The sequence below is a fragment of the Cricetulus griseus genome, chromosome 7 (assembly GCF_003668045.3).
Source record: "Cricetulus griseus strain 17A/GY chromosome 7, alternate assembly CriGri-PICRH-1.0, whole genome shotgun sequence".
In the NCBI taxonomy this organism is placed as follows: domain Eukaryota; kingdom Metazoa; phylum Chordata; class Mammalia; order Rodentia; family Cricetidae; genus Cricetulus; species Cricetulus griseus.
Window position 1 is genome coordinate 84861473 of NC_048600.1, and position 21446 is coordinate 84882918.

A 21446-nucleotide genomic window follows, 5' to 3' on the forward strand; every position below is an offset into this window, starting at 1 on the left:
GGGAAGGTTGCAAGGGCAGAGATGAAGTGACAGTGAAATGGACGGGATGGAGATGCATGATTTGAAAGACACAAAGAATAAATAAAAAAAAGCCTAAAAATGTTGCTGCTGGGCATTGGTGGTGCATGCCTTTAATCCCAGCACTTGGGAGGCAGAGGCAGGCAAATCTCTGTGAGTTCAAGGCCAGCCTGGTCTATAAAGTGAGTTTCAGGACAGCCAGGACTATTACACAGAGAAAACCTGCCCCTAAAAACCATTAAATAAATAAATACTGCTGCTGAGGACATCAGTTACTGCTTAGGGACTCTCTCAGGTAAGCTCTACCTCCGTGATCCTCTCTATTCTCACCAAGGAAGCCATGAGCTCTTTTGACATCATATCATCTATCGTCCTACATTCTCCTATATGAAAGTCCTCCCATCAGCACCACCCTCCTCCCTATCCTTCCCTTGGTTACCTTGGAGAGCCACAAAATGAGGGAGGTAGACAGCAGCCACAGCTCCCTGCTCAGCCTTGATGTCAAACAGAGGCCCAGCCACCATGTAACTCTGCTCCAGGGGAGTCTTGCCTAGGAATTGGCTCCAGGCACAGAATTCTATCTCTACAGTCACTGCCCTTGTCACTACAAAGCGGAGACCAGTGCTGGGCCAGTGATAGGAGCCAGCCATGGGGAGTTGAACTCTAGAAGATGCAGAAACAGACATGAGTTGGACAAGATCTGCTCATATGCTGGATGCAAATCTGGGTGCAGGGCCACAGCCACACCATCTTCAGTCAAATCTCTGAGTCCTGGCTCCTTTGCTCTCTGCACTAGGATCCTGAACAAAGTATTTTAGCCTTCTGACTTCTAGTTTCCTTATCTGTAAATAGAGGCAACTGTAACACCGTCTCATAGACTTGTGAGCCCTGAGTGATCTAGAGCAAGCCTACAGGTGGCACACACCTGGAGCAGTTAGCTATTCCTGTGATGATGGTGAAGGTGACGAAATAGGTGTGTGTGTGTGTGTGTGTGTGTGTGTGTGTGTGTGTGTGTGTGTGTATTTGGGGCTCAAGACTCTTCATATACTACTCAAGGGCTCTACTGATTGGTTATATCTTCAGCACTTAGTGTTCTTACTTTTAAAGAGTGTATTTCTTAAAGGGTCTAAGCCTGGTGAGATAGTTTGGCAGGTAAAGGCACTTTCTGCCAAACCTGAAAATTCCTGTGTGGAGCTCACACAAACACACTAAATAACATCTCTAAAATGAGCACATGCTAGTATTAGTGATAAATCTTTGGCCTTGAAATGATGCTTTACTGAGATCATTAGTGATTTTTCTTAAAGGCTTCCCATTTGGTGACTGATGGGTAGACAAGAGCCAGTTTCTATGGGAGTAAGTTAAAGTGACAGTTTCTCCAGATGAGACAGTGACTGTGACAGTGACAGTGTTGGAGGAGATTAACAGGTTATGGAAGACACCATAACTGTGGATATAATCACTCATTACTATAATTCTCAGAGGTCAAGGCTGATGTATGCATCCTCATGTTCTCAGCTCCTAGTTGGTACATGGTACACAGTGGTTGTTAGCTGAGCAGGATCTTTAGGCTACAAGGATTTAAGTGAAATTTAAGAGACATGACAAGCCAAACATGAGCTGTTTGCATTGTGATTAAAATAATCACCTGCAAGATACATATTTCAGATCCTTGAACAAATGTGAACACAGGGTGGGATCTGTTTAATTAAAATGGAAAACCTGCCATCTTTCTTAGTTGTGGTAGTGCCATGCTAGTTATGGAAGACCTTGTTTTAGTTTTGGAGGAATTCTTAGTGAAATGTTTATGGAGAGAATACCTGATATCGTAGACTTAAAATATCCTAATAGTGACGAGAAAGGCTGAATGAGAGTGGTTGAGATGAACCTGGCAAAGCTAGGTAACAGGATGAGTGTAGGAGGAGGCCAACAGCCAGTTAAAACCGATGGAGACTTAAGCCAGTGCATTGGTAACTTTCCTTTGAACTAATAGGGAGCCTGTCATGGAGCCTGGAGAGTGATGATAGCCTGAGCCACTGAAGGAGAGGCAACACAGTGTTCCAGATGACGCTGCTCCCTGGGTCCTGGGAGGGGGTGAAAATGTGTGCCTAACACCTGCAACAAACAAGTCTGCTCTGCCTGCGATGTTGACTCTGTGCCATTTTACCCCCACCCCCAGGGGGTGGTAGCAGGAGGCAAGCCACAGATGAGGAAGCATTTTACTCTTTACTTTTGTCAATGTTTGAAAACGTTCACCTCTAAGCTTATTTTTCCATTATAAAATACACACGGCCAGAGTCTCAGCCCTTCCCCTGCCGCCTGGCTTGGTAAGGAGAAGGGACATGTTGTGGAAGACTGGTTTGGATGCTGTCTCTGGAATCCTTTGTGTGGAGTGACGTGGAAAAGGCTAGCTCACTCACCGGTACAGGTTTCGTTCTCTGTCAACCACCTCAGTAGCCACAGGTCCTGTGCTGCCCCAGAAGCCATCTTCAGTCCCAAGAGACTCTGTGAGCTTGTCTCCCAGAGAGGAAGAGTAGGGTGTGTGGGAGAGTTTCAGCTGTGCCCTTCGTGGAGCATCTTCTTCTGAAAGAGGCAGGACAGCGGTCACACTATTTTCCAGGCATGTCTCCCCAGCCTCCCTCTCCTGCTAGACCAGGGCTAGGCTCTTCCTGAGACCTGGCTACAGTGGGGAGCGTGTCTTCTGTCTCTGTCCCTGCTCCCAGGGCTTCTTTCAGTATTTTTCTCTCTCCCCTTTTCATCCTTCCTTCCTCCCTTTCCTTCTCTCATCTATCTCCATTTTTTTTTTTACTTGTTTTCACTGCTTATCGTCTGACTAAGACCCTGCCTCTTTCTTCCCCACTGCTCCAGAAGTGCTCCTCTTCCCAGCATTTCTCCAGAGACAGGTTGAAAGAAGATGGATGGGCAGGGCTGGGGAGGAAATTTCCAGGCCTTAGCATCTGACAATGGGGCTTGTGTCTGAAGCTTGCCCTAGACATATGAGAGGGGGAGTACTGGATACTGATCTTTTGAGAGAAGAAAGCAGAATTCTAGATTCTAAGTGTGAAAGATTTTTGCAAGGGGTGTTCCTCTTTCAAGGAGGAACCTGTCTTGTCCCATGTTAGAGACAGGGGGAGAGAAATGATAGTCCCTCCGTGATGTTTCAAGTCTGGCCCCTTCACATACCTGACTGTAGTCTCAGCCGCTTGAGTGAGGATGGGCCAGCACTCGTTTTTCCTTTATCCAGACCCGAAGTAGAGGCCATCCCGTGTGGTTTCCTATACACAGAGATGTTGGTTCCCTCAGATGTCAGGGGAAAGTAGGGCTGTCTACAAGACATCCCCTCCTACAATCTAACTCATCTGAATTGGAACTAAGGCCCACGATTCTTTTCTAGGCCATGGCTCTATGATTTCCTTAGGTACCTGTGTCAGAACTGATATCATCTTGATCCCTTCTTTTTTAAAAAAATTATATACATACATACATACATACATATATATATTTGTGTATGATTGCTCTGCATTTATACCTACATGCTAGAAAAGGGCACCAGAGCCTCTTATAGGTGGTTGTGAGCAACCATGTGGTTGCTGGGAATTGAGCTCAGGACCTCTGGAAGAGCAGCCAGTGCTCTTAATTGCTGATCCATCTCTCCAGCCTCTCTTGATCCCTTTTTATCAGTGTGATCTGAATGTGTCTATCAAGGTTCACTATTAAGTTAATCTCCAGTGCCCCTGTGCTGGGAAGGGGGGTAAGAGGAATGTATCAAGGCACAAGGCCTCTGCCTTCGTGAATGGGTTAGTGTCATAAGCACAGGAGCAGAGTCCTGTGGCCACCTTGGCCTCTCACTCTCATTGTGCTCTCTGGTCCTTCACTGTTCTGCCCTGGGATGGCAAAACCAGGAAGATTTCCCTAGATGCGGAGCCCACAGTTTGACACTCCCTAGTCTTTAGAACTCTAGCAGATAATCTCCATTCTTTTCAATGTATCCAGCCACAGGTGAAGCAGGATAAGAGGAACTAAGATAGTCACCACCCTGACAGCACCTCCCAAACTTCTGTCCTTTCTGTTCTCTACTCTCCACCTTAACAGATGTCACCCATGTCCAGAGAGAGAGAAAGAGAGAGACAGAGAGAGAAAGAGAGAGCGAGAGAGCACGATGGTCTGAACCACTGCGTCGTCCTCCAACAGGTCTCCCTGATTCTGCTCTCACCATCCTCTAGCTCCGTTTCTATAAGGTAACTGACCAAAAGATAGGAAACAGATGTCCCTTTACTGCTGAGGCCCTGGAATGACCCTCCTCTACTTCTTGGAAGAAAGCAGAAAGTTCTTAGCACAGTCCTAAGGCTTTGCCACAGAACTGTCATCCTCCAGCCCCGACTATGCCATTTTTTTTCTGCTCTAGGTTAGTGGCTTTCAAACTCAGTATGCTTATATGTCACCTGGATGGCCTACTAAATCAGAGATCCTATTGGCTGAAGCTGCTTCACTCCCAGGATTCTAAATCAGTAGGTCTGGAGTGGGCTCTGGGAAACTCTGGCTCTTTTTTTTTTTTTTTTTTTTCAAGACAGGGTTTCCCTGTGGCTTTGGAGGCTGTCCTGGAACTAGCTCTTGTAGACCAGGTTGGTCTCAAACTCACAGAGATCCGTCTTTTTGGTTTTTAATTTTTTGTGTGTGATCGTTTGCCTGCACATACGCATGTGTAGTTCATGCGTGCCTGGTGCCCACAGAGGCCAGAAGAGGGCCTTGGATGCTCTGAACTGGAGTTGCAGATGGTTGTGAACCACCATTTGGGTTCTGGGAGCTGAACCTGAGTCCTTTGTAAGAGCAGCAAGTGCTTTAATCAGTGAGCAGTCTCTCCAGCCCCAAATGTCTCCCTGCATCTTTGTCTAGCATCTGTGGTGATGCCTTCATTTTCCAGTGTTCTGGGTTCACTGTGGAACTGGTGCCTACTTATGATCACTATGCTGTGCCCAAAGGACTTTCCACTGATTTACTTTCTTTAGAAGTCTCCTCTATTTCCCATGGAGGGATTTAAGAGGCAGGTTATATGGTTCTATTTTCACTAAAAAACCCAAATGAACAAAACCAACGTAACGAAATCAAAACAACTTATCTCATGCTGGTTGCTATGATGTCCTGATTCCTTCCTGTTTTTATTTGTCTCTCCTGCTACCCCAGGACCATTTTCTCATCTCTGAGCTCTGGACCAGCCACAGGATCTCAGTTTGGGCCACTCCTTACCGTGTGCTCTGGATGAGCAGCCGTGGATTCTCTGCCTTCAGAGCCTTCAGCTGCGCCATCACCTTGTCACTCAGAGAGCCCTGGTCCAGCCTGAAAGCACAAGGGAAGCCATATTGTCCTGGGATACACTAAGGAACATGAAAGACTCTATCACAGTTAGGTTCCTCAGAATTAGGCTCTGAGATAAAGGCAGTGAGGGAGCTTATTGGGGTGAGTTCTTTGGCCAACACCAGGACGGGGAAGGGAGGGAGTAGCAGAGGCAGATGTGGCCATGGGGTGGTGGCGGCAGTGAGGTCTTGGCCAGATCACAGGCAGATCTGAGCTGCGATGACGGCCTTTGGAACTGTCTAGAGTTGACATTTTTGACTCCTACATGGGCCAGATGCTGGATATGAACCATCCTAGGAAGGGGACATGACTGTGGACGAGGTAGTTCTTATTGGCAGAGAGCATCCCTGCAGCCGTCAGGATCACAGTGGTTGGTGGGCCATGGCTTTGTCACAGAAGGGACTCTGGACTGTTGTTTAAAGAGAATGCAGAAGGCCCGTGTTCTAGGATTTTGTGAGAATGCTGCTAGAAGGAGACAATCTTAGTTCCACTTTCCTCCTCTGCCTCCCATTTCATTGCTGGAGATGGAAGCCCTGTTCTCACATGTGAGCTTTCTCTACTGAGCCACAATCCAGGCCTTGGATTCCATTCTTACAGGCTTCGAGTACCAGAGTTTCTGTTGGTTTAGAATTACCACTTTTCCTGGGCCTCCATGTCCATAACCAGGGACAGCATCACCCCCTCTCAGCCTGCTGAGAAGCGAGGACAAGGCAGGAGAGGAAAGAGTCCTACAATTGTGAGAGGCTGTGCAATGTCAGCATTCCCGCCCTATGAGCTGTTCTCCCTGGAGAGGGAGATGGAGCCCTTGAAGCTGAATCTTGTTCCTGTCTCCAAGAAGGAAGGAGGCAGCTAAGATTTGACAAGTAACCGAGACGTGTCCTGAAAGCAGACCTGTGGCTGAGGCCAGCATTGGAAAGGCTTATCAGTGTGTGGGAGAGAGACAGGGATGAGAGCTGGTCGGCCTAGTTTCCATAATCTGAGAGGTCAAAAGCAGACTCTTCACTACTATGTCCTGCCCTGACTATTCCTTTAGGTTTCAGAGTGGAAGTGGCGGTCCTGGTGGGGAAAGTCACAGGGCATAGGCTTCTCAGACTCTCTGCCAAATGGAAGAAATGGAGGGCTCTGGACATGAGTCCAGAGCCTTGTATAGTTCTCTGAGGAGGGTTCTGGCCAGAAATTGCAGGGAGTGTTGTTCTAGACATATCCTGAAGGACGAAGAGAGAGGAAACTGGATTTTTGAAAGTAGAGGAGGACACATAGGAGGCAGGCTTTCCTGGTTTGCATGCAAATCTAGGGCACGGAGAGAACTCCATTTCAGCCACACAGGGTCTACGCAAGCTCTTTTAAGACTCTAAGTCTGCCCAGCCCTTTGGCCCTCTTTTGTTTCAGGGTCTTTTCCTACATTACAAATGTCAGGACTGCTGTCCTTGGATTGGCCTCCAAGAAGCCCCCTGGGCCATTCAATAAAGCAGGCCCTCTCACAGCATTGCATTCTCACCATACTGTGGATTCCACAGCACTCAGCAGAGCTTGTCAATACTGAATCACAGGTGACCCATGTCTGTCTCTTCCCACACAGCTTAGCAGGACAGAGCCATGTGTGCTGTGATTGCATCCCTAGGGCCTGGACCAGGGCTTGGCACTGATATGAATGCATGAGTGAGTGATTGAAGAGCTACCATGGAGTGAAATGAAACCCTTTGAACATACAACCTCATTTTAAAATTTTCTTTTAATTTATTCTTTGTACCTTTCACATCACGCATCTCGATCCCATTCATTTCCCTGTCCTGTTGTATCTGCCCTTTGCCCTTGCAACCTCCTCCCCTAAAATAAAATAAAATAAAATTTAGGAGAAAAAAATAAAGGAGAAAATAGGACTTGTCATGGAAGCTGTAGTGTGACACAGTGAGCCATACAGTAAACCCTTCTATCCATGTGTCTTTACTTGCAAGTGTTCCTTGCAAAGAGTCATTGGTTTGTTTCAAGGCCTCTGGTTTATGCACACTATTAATTCTGGAGCCTCCTCTTTGTTATCCTGTTGTTGCCCTGTGTTGTGAAAGTCCCTGTAGCTTTGGGTCTGCAGGACTGGCCCCTTCACGTGCTCCAGCAGATTGTAGATGGGGTGAACACTTGGGGTGGGCCAACTCATAAGCCTGGTTCTGGGCCTGAGGAGTTGCAGGGTTGGTCAGCCCACCAGCTCCTCCTGTCCTTTCCACCAGGGTGAGTGCTCCAGCATTGCCCTGGCTAATTCACCCCCTGCAGCAATGAGCAAGGGGCAGGGCCAGTTCTCCTGCTTTCAGGTCCTTGGGTCATTCTCCCACTTCTACACCAGCAGGGCCAGCTCTACTGCAGTGACCAGGTGAGGTGCAGGGCCCACTCTCCTGAGTGTTACAGCTGGTGAGGGGCAGGGACAGCTCTCCTGCCCTTATGATCTCAAGGCCAGCTCTCCCACTTGCCACAGGTGGTGAGGAGATGCTCTCTTCCCCACCTATACCACCATATGGCAGATGAGGGGTGGGCCAGATCTCCCATGGTCACATTCTTGGGGTTGGTTTACCTGCACCCCAGTCAATAGGGTCAGCTCTACTGTGCTGCCCAGGCAAGGTGCAGGGCTCACCTTTCCGAGTGCTGCAGCTGGTGAGGGGGAAGGTCAGCTCCCTTGTCTGTTGCAGGCATTGAGGTAAAGGGGAGCATCTCTGTCCCGATCATGCCACCAACAAGCAGCCTCATTAATGAATATGATTCCATAATGCCCAGCTGCCCACCTGGTATTATATTTGCTTTTACATATACCTATTTTTATGTCATTGCAATCTGCATGATGGGTATGACATTCCCATTTAATAGATGAAGAAATTGAGTTCAGAGAAGACAGTGACTTGACTAAGCCACAGCTATAAGCGGCACAGCTGGTCAAGAGCCAGGCTGACTGTGCATCATCTGTCCCCTTTCTTTTCCACATCTGATCCTCTGGTACTCCATCTACTGCCCTCCCTGGTCTCCTGGTAGAAGGGCCTCCCAGAGTCTTACTTACAGTAGGATTCTGAGGTTGCAGGCAGGATTCCTGAGTCCCTTACACAGCAGCCTCACCCCACTGTCGCCCAGGTCATTCAGCTGCAGGTCGAGCTCAGTTAGGCTGGAGCTGGCCTTGAGCACTGAGGTCAGGTCCACACAGTGGCTGGATGTGAGGCCACAGTTGACAAGCCTGCACGAGAGATGCACTCTGTCATGTCCTGAGAGTTCACTCTTCTGGATAGTGGGGATTGGCTCTCCTTTCTGGTATCTGAAAGTCCTCATTAAAGGAAAATTGGGGCTTCCCTGGCTTGTGGTAACTTTCAAGGTTTTAATTTTCCTCTTGCACCTAAGTTGCCCCTGAGGATGCTTCTCACTCCTTGTAGGATTCACAGTAATCCTCCTATCCCCCACACCAACTTTATATGTACAGCTTACCTAATGTCCAATTTGTATACCCGCGTTTAACTGTTAGCCAAATGTTTAGCTGTTATGTTATCCAGGGACAATGGACATAGGATGTCTAGGTAGTTCCAATATCAGGGCCATTGATAGGCCAGGCAATAAACCAGTGTGTTTCTAGTATAAGAACAGAAGGTGAAAGGGGATATGGCAGGTTTGTTTGGACCTGAGAGCCTGTCTTGGGCTCTCCAGTACATACTGGGATCTAGAGTAGATGTTGCTCAGGCCAGGACCATGTCTACAGGTGGTATCTGTGCTGCATCTTTGCCTTCCCGTGTCTTATCAGTATAGAAAATTCAATGTGTCCCATAGCTGAGCTGCAGGACCAATGGTATAGTTAGAAGTTTACTGCTCTACTGCTGTTGGGTCTGGGAGGGCCAAGCTCTGAGAAATCCACAGCATTGCACTAGTGTGTCTCAAGAGCCATGAAAAAGTAAAACATTCTATGAAGACATAGAATAGAGCATGATCTCCCTCGTCATGTGAAATGTTAATAAAGATGGAGTCCACAGAAACAGAGTAGAAGGCTGGTTACAAGGGCAGAGAGCAGCAGGAAATGGGGAGATGTCATTCCCTGGGCCTTGCGTTTTTTCCCCCTGCTGCTTCATTTAGCCTCTTCCTCTGTGTTCTTCAGTTCTTTTGTAACCACTTCCTCAGGATATTTCTTGGGCCTGTTGTTATCAATAGCTAGTGGGACTCTGCTCAAGGTCAGTCTTTCAGGACCCCAAGATTTCCCATTTGTTTATCATAGCAAGTCTGCTTATCTCTCATGGATGTGGTTAAAAGGGTTCAGTGAATGTTTGATGAAATCCAAGCCTCACCCTAGACTCAGCTTTTGCCTTTGCTCTCCTGCCATTCAGGGGAAAACTCACCACAAGGTCTTTAGGTGACACCCAGGCTGTCTCAGGGTCCTACAAAGACTCTGTACTGCATAGTTGCTCAGTAGGTTTCCACTTAGGTCCAGCTCCTCCAGGCTTCCTGAGAACTCAAGTATGGAGAAGAGAATCTGCCAACTGGCTTTAGTGATTGGGGTCCATCTGGACCTGAACATAAGAAAAAGGAGGGATGTAAATTACATCTGTATAGTCTGAACAGTGTGGACAGCCCCATACTGCAGAGTGGGATTCTATCCTGACTCTGATGCCTCTGTGGAGGTTTGAATAAGAATGCTTCTCAAAGATTCTTAAATTTGAATGCTTGGTCACCAGGGAATAAAACTTTTCAGTGCTATTAGGAAATGTGGCCTTGTTGGACTAGTTGTGGCTTCATTGGAGGAAGTGTGTCACTGTGGGTGGGAGCTGGGGTTTCAAATGCTCAATCAGGTTCAGTGTCTCTCTCTTCCAGTGTCTCTCTGCTGTCTTCAGATCTGGATGTAGAACTCTCAGCTACTTCTCCAGCACCATGTCGACCTGTGTGTACCATGCTTCCTGCTCTGATGATAATGGACTAAATCTCTGAGTGTAAGCCAGCCCCAATTAAATGTGCTTTCTTTTATAAGAGTTGCTGTGGTCATGGCATCTCTTCACAGCAATAGAACTGGCTAAGACAGTTTCAATGTGCCATTCCCAGGATAGACCAGTCTCTACATCTTCTCTTTTTCCCCAACATCTTGGTCTCTTATTTATCTGTGTAGTTCCTCATCTGTGGTCTAAAGCTTAGCTCATTGTGGGCTCATTTTGTGTTCTGTTTACATTTCAGTCTAGATGTTCCTTGAGGGCATGGACAAATAGGTGGCATCTTTTCTTTATAATATCAGTGCCCAGTACAGGACCTGGCACAGAGGAGGACATTAGTAGTTCAGACAGACTTATTTCCTTTGATATGTACACACATGTCTCCTTTTGGTATAGGATTCTGGAGTGACAGGGGTCATAAAGGTAAACTGGAGATGGGAAGTGGAGTGTTCAGGAGAGGTGTTTGAGGGAGACTCTGATAGGATGTTGAGTATTCTCATAAAGCACCATGACCATATTGGCTTGCATGGACCCCATCCCCTTCTAATAATAGAAGACAACAGAGAAATTCCATGGAGAGAACAAAGGGAATGTCTTGGGAGAGAATGTCTGCAGGTTGAGTAGAAGAGAATTCTGGGAGTTCTGGAATAGACTCTGCCCTGTATAACTCCTGCTTAATTAATTTCTCCATTTTCACATACTCCTTTATCAAGCTTATTAACTCCCAGGCTTCAGCTACTCAAGGTTTATCCAAAACGTCAGACAGCTAGTTCTGTTCTCCAGTTCAATACCTCAGCTAGCTGTTTGACCTGGTGTGTCCCAATTTGTTCCCAATCTTAATTCATCCCACCCCCTCCACAGGGTACAGAGCCATGCAGAGGTGACCAGCCAGCTGCCTGCGCAACAAGCTGTGCCTCTCTCAGTCTTCTTAGCTGTAAGAGCCTGGACCACAGGGGTCCCTGCTCTTCAGAAGATTCATGAGGATGACCAGATAATGCAGTCAACTTATTCTTTGTCCTGCAGCAGCCTGCCTGCAGGAGCCCCTCCTCCCACCCACACCCATTCCCTGGGGACTCCACTTCTTGGTACCGACCCTGGATCCCCTTAGCTCTTTCTCAATGACCTCCAAGTCTTCCCTTCTAGCTTAGTTCCACTTCTTTATGTTACTACTGACCTGAAACACTCCCAACAGGGATCCCTGTGGCCACACTGGGCTGGGACATAGTAGACAGTTTTTGTTGTTTTTCCTGTCCTGCTTTCCAGTCTCTCCAGATTTACTGTTAGTCCTGCAGCAGCCTGTCTGTCCCTCCCACCCACCTTCATTCCCTGTGGACAACACATCTTGGTACAGACCAAGGGTCCCCCTAGCTCTTTCCCAATGCCTTTCTCAGTTTTCCTTCCTAGTTGATTTCCATTCCTTTGTATCATCCACCTAATCGCAGAAACACTCTCTACCACGGAACCCACAGTGACCATACTGGCCTAGGATTGAGAGGAGGCAACAGCAATCAAAGAACATAACATACCTCCAACAAAGACAAGACCAGATATCTCTAATTAGAAACATCTCAACTATAACTTCAGATGTATAGAATCCAGTGCAAAACCACAAATAGGAACAGTCAAAAGAATATGCCTCCTCCAGAAGCCAGCAACCTTTTGCAATAGGCCCTAAGAAAAGCAATTTAGCTGAAGCACAAGACAGGGCCTTCACAATAGTTATGAATATGTTCAAGGACCTTAAAGAGAATTTGAATAAATGTCTCAATGAAGACTGTGAAAACACACTTGAGTGAAACAATAAAAATAAGACATGAAAATAGAATTTAGCAAAAGAATAGAATCACCAAAGAAAACTCAAACTGAAATAAAAGTGGAAATGAAAAAATCAGGATGTCACATAAAAAAACTCTGAGGTAAGCCTCATCAATAGAGTACCAACACATGGAAGGGAGAACTTCAAGTCTTGGAGACAAAGTAGAAAGGATGGATAGATCAGTCTGAGAAAATGCTAAATCTAAAAAATCCAGGAGAAGAAATCTATATCAAAGGCAAAGGGATTTTTTTTTTGAAAAACAAAACAAAGAAGAAAATTTCCTCAGTCTAAAGAAAGAGGTGCCTATCAAGGCACAAAAAGCAATATGGAACATGAACGAAGAAAGAATATTAAAAGCTACAAGGGAAAAAGACCAAGTCACATAAGAAGGCTGGCTCATTAGAATAACACCTGACTTCTAACTGGAGACTCTGAGAAGCAGAAGGCCCTGGATGGATGTTCTACAACTCTACAAGACCATAGATGCCAGCCCAGACTACTATATCCTGCAAAACTGTCAATCACAATCGGAGAAAGAAAAATATTCCACAATAAAATGAAATTTAACTAATTTGTATCTACAGATCCAGGTCTACAGAAGACAACAGAAGGAAAAGTTCAAAGGCTTTGACTACATCCAAGAATATAAGAAAATAATAATCTCAGAACAGTAAATCATAAAAGTCCACATCACAATAACAAAATAGAAGGAATCAACAAACACTTCTCATTAATAATATTCAGTATTAATGGTCTCCTATCCTCAATAAAAAGACGCAAACTAACAGATTAGATTAGAAAACAGGATCCACCTTTCTGCTGTTTCAGGAACACAACTCATTATTTGCATAGGCGTTTCCTTGACACAAGCTAAAATTAATTGAGAAAAGACCTTTATCATTTTGCTTGAAGGCAAGTCTGCAGGGCATTTTTTAAAATTAATGGGTGATGTGGGAGAACCCAGCTCACTGAGGGCAGTGTTACCCTTGGGCTGGTGTTCCTGGGATGTAAAGAAAGTGAGGTTAGGGACTGGAGAGAAGGCTCAGTGGTTAAGAGCACTGACTGCTCTTCCAGAGGTCCTGAGTTCAATTCCCAGCAACTACATGATGGCTCACAACCTTCTGTAATGATATCTGGTGCCTTCTTCTGGCTTGCAGACATATGTGCAGGCAGAACATTGTGTACATAATAAATAAATCTTAAAAAAGAAGAAAGTGAGATGAGCAAGTCATGTAGAGCAATGCAGTAAACATTGTTCCTCCACAGCGCCTGTTTCAGTTCCTGCCTACAGGCTCCTGACTTGAGTTCCTGTATTGATTTCCCTTCATGATGAAGTGTGCTGTAGAAGTGTAAGCGTAAGTATCCTTTCTTCCCCAAGTTGCCTTTTGTTTTGGTGTTTCATCACAGCAAAATAAGCCCTTACTAAGAATAATCATATAAAATGAGTCATTTTATTGAGTTGTCTTCATTCATATATATATGAATGAAATGCAAATATATATATTTATTCTTTTTAACCCATTTTCTCCTTTCCTCTCCTTATCCCCTTCCTGTTGTCTACTACTTTAAAATCCTTTTTTTATTTTTAAGATGCAATTTTTTTTTCTGTTAATCAGACTGGTATCAAAATCCTAAACTCCAGTAATTTTCCAGCTTTGGCCTCCTGAGTAATAGAATTTCAAGTCTATGAAGCAAGTCCAGCTGGAATGTAAGTTTTGTCATGAGAAGAAGCTTGAAAATATGAAAAACAGAAGACTGAAAACAAAACCAAACCCCAAACATTTATTTCTCTGAGACACTTCCCCTTTCTGGTCCACTTGTGTCAACATTGTCTTCTATGGTGCCTCGTATATGACTGACCATTGCAGGTGCCATGCCAGATGGTAGAGTAGAAGACTGTCTTTTCTCCCAAGTTGTGAGATCTTTGGGAGTAGCAATGGTATTTTCTTTTTTGTGATTGGTAGGGCTTGTCATAAAATCAGTGCTTAATGAATATTTATGGAATGACTCAAGGGGAGTCTGATATTGAGTAACCACTGATACTGAGTAATCACTGCTGCACAGAGGCCTGGGACCTGGGAAGAGCCATCCACCATGCTGCTAGGATTAGAGGGTGGATAGGGAATATTTTAGGTTGAGTACTAAGGGCCACAGTGGTATTACTGACTCAAGTAAGTCAGCTTTGTATATATATATATATATATATATATATATATATATATATGTGTGTTTGTGTGTGTGTGTGTGTGTGTGTGTGTGTGTGTGTGTGTGTGTGTGTGTAACACACTGAGATGATGGATCAAGGTCCTGCAGGACCGAATGAGTAGTTTCTCAGAGACAAAGCATGTTAAGAGCAGGGAGTAGAAGCTGTGGGCCCCTCTGATACGATGCGTGTGGAGAGTCAAGGCAATGTGAAGGTCAGCATAACAATGGAAGCCTGTGCAGCAGAGAAGATGGGTCCTCACAGAGATAGAGGGAAAGACAGCAGTTCAAGGCTCCATCCAATGGTCAGGCACAGAGGATCATAGGTGAATAGAGACCGGTGATTGTATTGGGCAGCTAGGTGTCCCTGGAGCCCTGTATTCTATAGCCTCTGGAACCAGCTGAGAGTGTTCCTGCTGCTCAGAACATGTGGGCTCACGGGATCCACAGGGAAGTTGGAGGGAGGGACGTGTCTAGATACTCACAGAACCAGCCTGGGGGCCCTCAGTACTTGTTCTTGTTGTCTACCACAATCCAGCTGAAGCCTCTTCACTGGGAAGCAGAATTTAATGCAGAAAGTGACCACCATGAGCTCCGCGTCTGTCTGGACCACCAGGTGCTTCATGTTTGTCTGGAACACTGGGTGCGCCATATCTGTCTGGACATGAACCCTTGTTCCCTGAACATTGTGCATTGCTCGTGTCAGGAGCTCCTTGTGCTGAATCTCATACAGACAGTGGAGCAATCCAAGAGAATAGGAATGTTTGGGATGGGCTTCCTTCAGGAGCCTCTTCAGTAGCTCCCACCTCCTCTCCAGAGGCAACCGGCAGATGAAGATGTTCTCCATCTCATCCATTGCCTGGTCACTCAAAAGGCCAAACAGGAAGCGCATGGTGGGTGCCTCAAACAGGTCAAGTCTTCCATACACTTTTAACAGCTTTTCTACAATTTTAAAGCTTTCACGTTTGTCCTTTTCCTCTTCATAAATCAAGACACAGGACATCGCTGCAAAGAACTCCTGGAGACATAGGTGGGCAAAGCTGTACCTGGTAGAATTAGGCAGCTTCTGAAGGACACCCATATTCATGAAAGTGGAGATGACAGACCCAGGTAACTTCTGTTTCCGGAAGTCTCCTAAACTGAACAGACTCTTTCCTTTGCAGATCCCCTCAGCAGCTAGTGAGCAAAGCCCTCTGAGCCGGGGCCCCAGGGGCCGAACTGGGAGAATCTGGGAAAGGTATTTCAGGCAGAGCGCTGTGGTAGACTGTGCAGTCAGTGAGAGTTCTCCCCACTGGCCCATCTGCTGTGTTAGGCAAGTGCAGACCAGCCAGGACACCCAGGGTACTAGACACAGGGTCAAGAGCACAGGATTTGATTCAACCAAGCTAAAAGCTGTAATTGCTTCTCTTTCGTCTGCAAAGTATGTGTAGAAATATTCCTTCCGTCCAGACTCAGAGAAGCCCAGGACTTCCACCCAACGTGGCTGCCCTAAAGAAGGAATGAGTTTCTGTAGATCTGTGGTTCGAGCTGTGAGCAGCAAGGAAGCCTTGGGAAGTATGGATTTCCTCAGTAAACTGCTTAGCAGTGTCTGCACTGGCCATTTTTGGCTCCAGTGCTGACAGAGTTTAGGATTCTGCAAGGTCCATGCTGGCTCATCTATGCCATCCAGGATGAAGAGCAGCTTCTTGGGCTGAGACAGGATCTCCTCTATGAGATCCTTGTGGACATTTTCATATTTTGCTATGAGCTCAGCCAGACTCTGCTGCTTGCACTGGGCCAGCTCTCTGCAGCTGAAGTAGAAGACATGCTGGAAGCGATCCCTGTAGAGCTGGCCTTCCTCCCATGCTCTCTTCACCTGCCTGGCCAGCGTGGACTTCCCAACCCCAGCAGCCCCCTCTAATATGACTAATTGAGGCTCCTTCTGGCTACCCAAGCTTGGGCCAAATAAGTCTTGGATGGCAATCAGATGTCCTCTATCTTTAATATCCTGATGTCCTCTTTCTCTCACCATGGACCTGTGGCCTCTGGGGCAAGATCTTTGTAAAAGTAGTAGCTGTGTATAGTTTTGGAGGAAATCTTCAGTTTTCCAGGACGGTGTATGGCAAGGGCTCTCTCTTTTCTGGTTTGGGCTTGTTATTTTTATAGTTTCTAAGTAGGTGAGCAAAAGATGGGACAAAAAGTAGCAGTGAGTAGTTTGTTCATTCATCTATTCATTTAGTCAACAACCAAATGAATTTAGGCATTTTAAAAAATGCAACCCTGGCTATCCTGGAACTTGCTATGTTAACCAGGCTGGCTTTGAACTCACAGAGATGGGTCTTCCTCTGCCTCTCAAGTGATGGGATTAAATGTGTGTCCTTTGGCCTAGCATGATTTGGGCATTTTCAAAATTCAAAGTGTGGCAACTAGGCTTGTGTTTTAAGTTTAAATGACTATGCTTTAGAAATCTTTAAAACAAAAATGCCTCTAACTGTAAGCCCCACTTCCCAAGGACATAAGTTCCTTGAATGCTGAGGGCTGTTGTTCATGTAAGATAACAAGCCATGTATTTTTGCTTCTGTAAATGAGCTTGCTTGCCCCAACTGCATAGGATGAACTTGATCACGTGTGGGTGGGTGGAACGCAGGCAGGAAGTACATCAGGATTCGTGCTTGCCCATAATTGCACAAAGGTGGGTAATATGTAGTCTTTTGGGTGTTGACTTTATAAGTTTCTTTTCTTTTTCTGGGGGGTGGAGGGGATTTTTGACTGTATAGCAGTCCTGGCTGTCCTGGAGCTCGCTTTGTAGACCAGGCTGGCCTTGAACTCACTGAGATCTGCCTGACTCTGTCTCCGAGTGCTGGGATTAAAGGCCTGCACCACCTCATCCTTTATAAGTTTCCAACTAATGTATTTCACTGCCATTTTTTTGGGGGGGGAGTCCCAGGTATGGACATGGCCAGTATTCATTGTCCTGGCCAATATTTAATAAAGCTTGCTTCAAATTAGTCTCACGAATTGTGGTAATAGTCTTATTCTCCCCCGGTGGCTCTACCAAAAGGACAGAGATGAGAGACAGTGGTGTACTCCACATTACACAGAGAGTGGTAACACCCAAGGGCAGTGGAGTGTGATCTTGTAGCCTTCATTGCAGGAGCCGGATGTGTGACGGGGTAAGAACGGGCCCCGAAGGGAGAGAGAGCATGGGAGAGGGCTGGACTTCTGCAAGCTAGAGCAGGGTAGAGGAAGACATCACTTTCCCAGACAGGATTGCTCTAGACTCCAGCCCCGGCTCTGCTTTTGAGTGCTTGTGAGCTTGGACCAGTGAGCTTCTCTCTCTAGCCCTCCTGCACTGGGGACAGATGGCTGCTTTGATGATGAGATAAGAGGAAGAGGCAAGGGTGTGGACAGTGCTGAGAAGGAAAGAGGCCTGGGTGGGGCTAAGTCAAGCATTGAAAGAAGGAAGAAGCAAGGGCTTGGGTTGAGGTTAATGAGACTAAAATAAAGGTAAGGGAAGTCAGGAGAAGAAACTGGCTGAGGCTGAAGCCTGAGCCTGATCTCTTCTAAGTCCACCTGGAGAAAACAGACCTTCTTGGACGCTTGACCTTCCTGAGCTCACAGATCTTCAGCAACACCAACATTATGAGCTGAGCTCAGCCAGGGTGCCAGTTGGGTTAGACTCACTGCCTGACCCACATGGGTTCTAATTTCCCCATCTGCCAAGTGCAATTTCAGCACTGCAGAACTCAGAAAGAACATTTCTACCTTGTTACTCCCACTTCCCCATTTTGACCCTCTATGCTTCTTTTGCAGCCCCCTACCCAGGCTCCCATAGGGGGAGATGTTCTGCTGTCTCACATCCCCATAAAGGACTCTTAGCCCAGCTCACCTCTCATTCTGCACTCAGAGTTGATAGGTTTGTTTTGAAAAGTTTCCTTCTCGGACAACTGTTCACACGATGATCCATAGCCGTGGTCTGAGCTAGAAGTAAACCGGCTGGAGGACTCCATGTTAGATGTGCTTGGGGAACTGCTTAATGAGGTATGATGGCCTGTGGGAACGAGACAGTGGTTGGGTGGTTGTCAGGAGGAGGCAGGAGCCCAGGAGGAACACTGAAGTTCTTCATGCTAAGCCTCCACAGCCTCCTCCACAGACTCAGTGTGGAACAATGCTCTCACAGGTATTGCAGGGATGCGGTCCTAATCTGGGGCCATGAAGTTCACATACTCACATGTGTGAGTCACGGGCCTCTCTGATCTTTAACTCCTTCGCTTGTGGTTATGATCTTCTGCCTTCCAGGGTTGCAAACAACAATGATGCAATAGCAGCAATCAAAGACACTCGTACTGACTGATCATCTATTGTTTGCTAAACTCTGATGTGGATCATCATTTAGCTCACAGAACCCAAGAAAGCAGGTATTGACTCTCCTATTTTCCACATGGGGAAACAGGCAGAAGGCAGTGAAATGACCTACCCAGCGTGGTAATGCCCTGACTGGAGCCCGTCTTTGTCTAGCTCCCAAGTCACTAACAAATCACTGTGGTACACAAGCACCCCTCTTGGGAACTGGCTCAAATCCCATGTTCACCCCTCTCAGTGCCCTTCTGAATGCCAGCCTCTCCCTGTTGCAGCTTCTGAGAGCTCCTTCCCAGGGCCTGTGAGGACTGCATGGGGTCCTGAGAATGCATTTCAGTAGAAGGGGGTGTGGAGCTCATGGGTCCAGTCAGAGATTCCAGCCAGACTTCTAGTTCCAGCCACGGATGGAGTCTGAGATCTCTTTTGACAGGAGGGCTAGTGGTGGTGATAGAGTCACAGTGAGGGAAGGGTTGGGGTTCTTTGTGTACTCACTCGGTGTCAGGCCCTTCTCTTGCTGGGCCTGGCTGCAGAGCTGCTTCTTGCCCATCTGCTTCCAGGTGTGGAGGGCCAGGTCCCAGGCCCGACGACTCCCATACTGAGCCACCAGGTTTGAGGCCACCTCTGTGCTACTGGCCTCTGGCAGGGCCACTTGGTTTAGCAGCCGATGCTGGAACTCCTTCAGTTCTTCCTTATTCAGCTTTTCCAAGTAGTAGGCCAAAATTGTTGTGCGAGACATGTCTGCTCTGGGAATGGGGACGGTGGACACAAGGACCCAGGGGACAGTGGTCTCCCAGTGCCTTGGCCTTTACCACCCTCCAAGGCAAAGCTCTCACTGGGATCATGTTTCTGGGCCTAGTGAACTCTATTCAGACCCCAGGTTGTTTTGTTTTGTTTTTTGAGACAGTTTCTCTGTGTAGCTTTGGAGCCTGTCCTGGAACTAGCTCTTGTAGACCAGGCTGGTCTCAAGCTCACAGAGATCCGCCTGCCTCTGCCCCCCGAGTGCTGGGATTAAAGGTGTGCACTATCACCTCCAGGCCAGATCCCAGGTTTAAAACTCTAAATTATCTGTGTTTAGAGGTAGGAAGGAGAAAGGAGTGGTAGGAAGACTTATAGGAAGAAGATCTGATTATGCAAGGATGCAGGGAAGGGCCCAGGACTAGTCAGACAGAGTGACAGGCAGCAGGGAGGAGGAGGGTGGGGGCAGAGAGGTGGGAGGAGTTAAAAGATACAGGACTAGAAGGAAAAAGAGATGAGAGGATGAGGGAATCAGAGGGATGAAGGATGGATGATGGGATATTGGCAGATGGAGGAATGGGGGGATATGGTCCTGAGGATGGACAGCTTGGAGGACTAGAGTATGGGGGAAAGAAGGTGGAGAGGATGGGGAGAGTGGAAGAATGTGGGTTTAGAAGGTTAGAGGGTAACGGGAAGAGAGGATATGAGGACAGAGAGATGGAGGAATGGGATGTGCGTGACATCCATTGTTTTGTGGTCCCCACCACCTTCCTTTTCCTGGGACTCACAGTCATGAGATTAATCTTTCAGCTACTGCCTCGACAGAAGGTGGGGTGGTGATGTGAAGCCCAGAGTGGCACTCAGAGGCTATGGCTGAGTCCAGGCTAGCCCCCTTGAAGGTTTCTTTAGAAATCTCCTGGCCCAGGACATCACTCAGGGGTCACAATCCACAGCCAGCTTCCTAGCAGGGAGGATAAATCACCCAGAGAGCAAATGAAAGAGCAGGGTCCACGATAGGCTACGTAGACACCTGCATCATTTGGGAGCACCCAGCAGCCTACCGCCAACCCGAGCTGGCCTTCAGAGTCCACACAGGGTGGGGCCTCGACCCTGTCTCTCAGGATGGAACTCCAGTCTGCCACAGCACCCACATAGTAGAGTCTGACCAGGGAATATCTTTTCTCATCTCTCATGGTTTGGGGTACTTTTTGAGCCCCACAACTCACCTTGCTCTTCTATGGTGCCCCCCTTCTGTGTGTGTCCTAAGCCAAGGCAGCTGCATGGGTCGCAGAGCCCTCAGCTAGTAAACATCCTTTGAAAGTGAAAGAGACCCTGGCTCTTCATCACAAAGGCAGGCATCAGGAGCCTGCGCAGATGATCTCTGTCTTTTGGCAGATTCTCAGACCTCTGGGCCTTCAGGCTGAAAATGACATTATTCAACTTGTTTCCTCTTGCGAAATACCACTAGAAATTTCTGGAGCTTTGATGAACCCTGGGCTGGAGGATCCAGCTTGGGAGCTTTAGCCAGGCTTGAGAGATCCCCAACTTCCTGAGTTTATGATTCATTTCCCTCAGCCCCAGTTTGCCCATTTACTATGTAGGACATTATGGGTTTGCTAAGAAGTTTCAGTTCAGCAAAATCTTTGATTATTCCAGATCTCCTACCCCTCTCCTCTTCCTCCCCTCCACTGCCTCACCCATTGGCTATTCCTGTTAGTAAATGGCTCTTCAGGCTTCAGACACTGTGTCTCTCACTTCTAAAAACTTTATTTTTGTTCTATGTGTATGTGTGTGAGTCTGTGGGTATGCTGCATTCGAGATCTGGAAGAGGGCGTAGGATTCCCCTGGAGCTGGAGTTGTAGGTAACAGTTAGCTGTCTGACATGGCTGCTGTGCTGTGCTGTGAACTCAGGTCCTCTGGAAGAGCAGCAAGAGCTCTTAAATTCTACATGATATCTCCAGTCCCACTGGGTCTCTTTTTGTGCCACAAACTTTCCCCAAATCTTCATTTCCCTCTGATGCCATCCTTTTTAAAAGATGTGGTGTGTGTGTGTG

At 46.9% G+C, this 21446-nt stretch overlaps 1 protein-coding gene across 4 annotated transcripts in view; it reads right to left on the reverse strand.

Moving 5' to 3' along the window:
- Positions 1 to 20808, reverse strand: part of Nlrp1 (NLR family pyrin domain containing 1) — a 29692-nt gene extending 8884 nt beyond the window's left edge. Inside the window, exons 1-10 of one of the 4 annotated variants that reach the window (XR_003487287.2) lie at positions 20619 to 20808; positions 19150 to 19400; positions 18188 to 18349; positions 14805 to 16467; positions 9720 to 9890; positions 8408 to 8578; positions 5263 to 5352; positions 3202 to 3293; positions 2439 to 2601; positions 458 to 681 (exon numbers count right to left, since the gene is read on the reverse strand). Coding sequence is in view for 3 of the 4 variants with exons in the window: in XM_027426867.2 (XP_027282668.1) it covers positions 458 to 681; positions 2439 to 2601; positions 3202 to 3293; positions 5263 to 5352; positions 8408 to 8578; positions 9720 to 9890; positions 14805 to 16467; positions 18188 to 18349; positions 19150 to 19400; positions 20619 to 20674 (3043 nt within the window). In the remaining variant the exon portion in view is untranslated. The remainder of the gene's footprint in view (positions 1 to 457; positions 682 to 2438; positions 2602 to 3201; positions 3294 to 5262; positions 5353 to 8407; positions 8579 to 9719; positions 9891 to 14804; positions 16468 to 18187; positions 18350 to 19149; positions 19401 to 20618) is intronic. The other 3 variants (XM_027426868.2, XM_027426867.2, XM_027426870.2) reach the window with 3 other exon arrangements.
- Positions 20809 to 21446: the final 638 nt, after the last annotated feature.